This window comes from Dictyostelium discoideum (assembly GCF_000004695.1).
Source record: "Dictyostelium discoideum AX4 chromosome 2 chromosome, whole genome shotgun sequence".
Lineage (NCBI taxonomy): Eukaryota > Evosea > Eumycetozoa > Dictyosteliales > Dictyosteliaceae > Dictyostelium > Dictyostelium discoideum.
In genome coordinates, this window is record NC_007088.5 from 7,901,177 (window position 1) to 7,906,176 (window position 5,000).

A 5,000-nucleotide genomic window follows, 5' to 3' on the forward strand; every position below is an offset into this window, starting at 1 on the left:
TTCTTTTTTTTTATTTTAATTTTTTTTTTCAAAAATTAATTAAACACAAATTATATGTTTTTAAACACTAAAAGTTTCTATTTTTTTTTTTATTTATTAAATTTTATCAAAGAAATAATAAATTTTTTTATTTTAAATATTAAAAAATGATTTTTGAAGGAAATTATAATTTTCAAAATCAAATCAAAGAACAAAAAGAGTCAAATTTTAATTATTCAAACATATCACCAATTCAAACACCATTTCCAACACCAACATCAACACCATTATCTTCACCAAAAATAATAGAGAGAACAAGTTCCAATAAAAATTCAAATACACTCAAATCCATAATATTATCAATTGAAAATGATTTTTCTTATAAAATTAATATTGGTGTAAATACTATTGGACGCTCTTCAACATCATCTATTTCTTTAAAATCTTCAAAATTAGATACTTCTGTAACTTCACGTAAACATTGTACTATTTGTAAGTATAAATAATTTTTTTTTAAAAAAAATTAATAATAATAATAATAATAATAATATTAATAATATTATTTTAAATTTAATTTTTTTATTTTTATTAGATTATGATAATTTTGGTTTACGTATTACTAGTAATAGTTTAAATGGATTAACAAAAATTTATAGAAATGGATGTAATATTTATTTAAGACATAATCAAATATCACCCTTATATGTTGGAGAAACTATTCAAATTGGACATATTAAAGCAAAAATTAATTATGGTATAAGTAATAGTCCACAATTAAATTTAGAATCAATGGATAACAATGAAAATGGTAATGGTATTAATGTAAAATCACAACAACCACAACAAAATAATAATAATAATAATAATAATAATAATTTAAAATTATCAAACCAAGAAATAACCACAAAATCAATTTACCCACCAAATTATCATCAAACTCGTATACATCATGTCCGTTTTATTCCTTTTTTTTATAATAGAAAATCAATTTCCTCTTCTTTGTCATCATCATCAGCATCATCATCAGCAGCATCATCATCATCAGCAGCATCATCATCATCTCTATCACCTGAAATAAAATCAAACAAAATGAAAAAAGTTTGTAAAAAATTAACAAAAAAAAAAACATCAATTAATAGTTTAAGTTTACTTTTCGATAAAATTAATATTGGAAGTAGTGTTAGTAATAATCATAGTGATGTTGACCAAAATGAAATATATTTTGGTGAAGAACAACAAGAATTATGTGTTGGAGGTTTTGATATTGAAAATGAAAATCAAATTGGATATGAATTAAAATAAAATTTAAATCCATTCTAAAAATCAATCAACCATGTTAAAAATATAAAAAAAATAAAAAGAATAAATATTAAATTAAACATTAATTTGTTTAATTTAAATAAATAATATTAAAAAGCACAAATGATTATTTAATTTTATAATTTGTAATGATACTTTATTTAAAACGATTAATAGATATTTTTTTTTTTTTTTTTTTTTTTTTTTTCTTTTTTTTTTTTTTCTTTTTTTTTTTTTAAAAAATTATTTGTATTAATATTATTATTATTTTTTTTTAAAAAATTAATGGCTTAATAGTCCCATTCATCATTTGCATCTTGGAAGTCATCATCATTCCAATTATCACCATCTTCATTGTCCCAATCATTATCCCAATCATTACCCCAATCATTATCATTGTCCCAATCATTATCATAGTCATCATCACCATAATAATTGTCATCATCATAATCACCATCATAATCACCATCATAGTCACCGTCACGGCCATCATAATCACCATCATATTCATCATCATCATAGTCACGATCATCATAGTCACGATCATCATTTTCATTTTCAGCCCAATCAAGGGATCTTGGTTGTCTTGGTGGATCAAATTCACAACTTAAGATACCACCACGTCTTTCAACACATCTATGGAAATCTGGACATTCGACATCATCACATCTTGCTTTCTTACAATCTGGAACACATTTTACACCATCAATTTTATCACCACATATGCAATGGTAATTTGGAGGACAACGAGTATTATCACAAGTTGGTTTTACACAAATGATTCTGTCTTTGGTGGCAACACATTTTTCATCTCTGGCACATGAATTTGGTTTACAACATGGTCTCTTTGGAGTTCTCTTGACACAACATTTGGAGCCATCATGTTTGATTTTACATTCATAACCTCTCTTACATTTGAGGTCACATCTATCATGATGACGTTTTTTAACGCAACATTCTTTACCATGTTCATCATGTTTGCATTCATGACCTGGTGGACATCTTAATCTGCAGATTGGTGGACGTGGATGTGGTTTATGTGGTCTTGGTCTCCATGAACGGACACAGCATTTACTACCATCATGTTTGATCTTGCATTCATGACCCTTTGGACAACGCAAGTCACAAATATCATCACATTTGATCTTTACGCAACATTCTTTACCCCATTCATCAACTTTACATTCATGACCTTCTGGACATCTAGTTCTACAAACTGGTGGATATGGTCTCCATGGAACACAAAGAGCAAGATCTTTTTCCCAATCATATTTGCAATTAAATCCTTTTGGACAATGGACATTATCACATTTATCAAATGGTGGCAATGTAATTTGATCTTCAACACATTGTCTATTACCATTATTTACTTCACAATGATATCTTGGTGGACATTGAAGTGTTGAACAGTCTATATAAAAAAGTCAAGATTTAATAATAATAAATAAAAAAAAAAAAAAAAAAAAAAGTATTAATACCAAATTTTTTTATTTTATTATTTTTATGTATATAGTTTAAAATAAAACTTACCTAAAATTGGACCATTATTGTTCCAATCACCATTATTGTTCCAATCGCCATTATTGTTCCAATCACCATTATTGTTCCAATCACCATTAACTTCACCATAAACTTTACCTCCCATACATAAGGCACCTACAACTAATAATGATAAAATCTTCATTTTTTTTTTTTTTTGTTTTTTTTTTTTTTAAATTACTAGTTTTTGTTACAAATTGATTTTACAAATTTACTAAATATAAAAAACTTTTTATTAGAATTTTTAAATATTAAAAAAATTATTTATTTTAAATTTATGATTTTATAAATATTATATGTTTATTAAATTTCTTTTTTTTTTTTATATTAAATTATATATTGATAAATATATATATATATTAATAATTACATTTTAACTTTTTTTAATTGTATTGATATTTAATTTGAATATGAACAAAATACTACAATGATTTAATATTTTTTTTTTTGAATAATTAAATAGATTATACTTTTTGTCTGTTAACTTTTTTTTTTTTTTTTTGAAAATAAAAAATAAATAAATAATAAAAAAAAATAATACAATTTAATAAAAAATAATTATTAAATTTGTTCTATGTTTTACAAATTATAATTGGTGTGAATTTTTTCATATGCTTGTGTGTTGGGAGTGTGTTTGAAAATAAAATTTTTTTCTATCGCTATTAATAGAAAATTCTCACAGTGTATATATATATTATTGTTTTTTTGGAAAAAAAAATAATTGAGTTGAAAGTGTGTTAATGTGTGAATGAATATTGAACAATGTACAATAAATAATTTTTATATGAGAAATGTAAAAAATGGGGTAAATTAGTGTGTGGGTGTGTGAAAAAAAAAACAATTTATTAATTATTTGATTGATATACAAATATTTTAATGTAGTATGGGATTTTTTTTTTGGTATTTTTATTTTTTTTATTTCTTTTTTTTTTTTATTTTTTTATTTTTTTTTAATAAAAATGTATATTTTTTGTAGATTATTATACCTATGATTTTAATCACAATGATTTTTTAAATTTGGATATTCCCAGTAAAATCTTTTTTAATTAAATAGGTTAAAAAATAAAATAAAAAAACAAAATTACATTTTTTTTTTTTTTTTTTTTTTTTTTTTTTTGATTTCCTTAATTTAAAAATGAGTTTGAGTATTAGTTATCTTAGAGTAAATTTAACTTTTTTTCCCTTCAAAAGATTATGTTTTTTTATAACCATCTTAAAGAAATAAAAATTAATAAAAATTCTATTATATGTTTTTTTTGAAAATTAAAGAAATAAATTTGAATTTATAATAATAATAATAATAATAATAATAATAATAATAATAATAATAATAATAATAATAATAATAGGAATATTAGTTTATGTTTTAAAATTTAAATTCATTTTGAATTAATTAATTTGAAAATAATTCTTAATATATTGAAGTTCAAAAATAAATTTCCATTTGAATTTATTAAAAAAATATATTAGTGATTGTATAAAAAAAAGTTTATTTTATTTTTTCCAAAATAAAAATAAATATAAAAAAAATAAAGGTATTTTATTTATTTCTTTTGTTTTGTTTTTGTTTTTTTATTTAATTTTATTTTGTTTTTTTTTTCTTTTTTAGTTTTTTTTATTTTTTTTATTATTTCATTTATAAACTCTTTTTATTTTGATATTCTTTAAGGGCAGATCTATAATCGATTTCAGGTACATGATCAATTGGAGCATCGAGATCAACATATTCTCTAATTCCTCTTGGATCCATTGAGGAGGTACTGTGTCTTGAGGGTTGAGTTGGATAAGGACGATAACGCATTGATTGTGGTGGACCGCCATCCATACCAGGAGGGCCACTACCATAACGACCTCCACTACCACCACCATTGCTACTACTATTTGGAGAGAGATTACCTGTTGGACCACCATAACTTCGTCTCATTGGAACAGGACCACCCACCATATGAGGAGGGATTGGACCTCCGTTGCCACTACCGCCGCCGCCACCACCAGTGGCAGTGCCATTTGCACCACCAGGTCTACCACGCATATTATTTGGTGAGGCGAAAACTGGTGACATAATTTGAACCATACCTTGATTTGGAATCATACCTGGAATGATCATTGGAACCACCACAGTTTCCCATTGACCAATGGCAGGATTAAATCTAGTTCTTGGTGTTAACATTTGAGTGGCAGTA

The 5,000-nt window shown here is 23.9% G+C and overlaps 3 protein-coding genes across 3 annotated transcripts in view; 1 reads left to right on the top strand and 2 right to left on the bottom strand.

Annotated features, from left to right (window-relative positions):
- Positions 1-146: 146 nt before the first annotated feature.
- On the top strand, positions 147-1,281 carry DDB_G0277373 (hypothetical protein; the record flags this gene model as incomplete). The annotated part of the gene is made up of 2 exons (XM_637697.1): positions 147-471; positions 572-1,281. The coding sequence occupies 2 exons, from the start codon at positions 147-149 to the stop codon at positions 1,279-1,281; spliced, it is 1,035 nt and encodes a 344-aa protein (XP_642789.1).
- A 287-nt stretch (positions 1,282-1,568) lies between these two features.
- Positions 1,569-2,962, bottom strand: cotC (spore coat protein SP60; the record flags this gene model as incomplete). Its single annotated transcript, XM_637698.1, has 2 exons — positions 1,569-2,689; positions 2,809-2,962. The coding sequence occupies 2 exons, from the start codon at positions 2,960-2,962 to the stop codon at positions 1,569-1,571; spliced, it is 1,275 nt and encodes a 424-aa protein (XP_642790.1).
- A 1,491-nt stretch (positions 2,963-4,453) lies between these two features.
- The window catches only part of DDB_G0277375 (C2H2-type zinc finger-containing protein), a gene marked incomplete at both ends in the record, with an annotated part of 3,433 nt that continues 2,886 nt past the window's right edge, over positions 4,454-5,000 (bottom strand). The window contains one exon of the mRNA XM_637699.1: positions 4,454-5,000. This exon is cut by the window's right edge and continues 1,175 nt beyond it. Coding sequence (XP_642791.1) covers positions 4,454-5,000 — 547 coding nt within the window.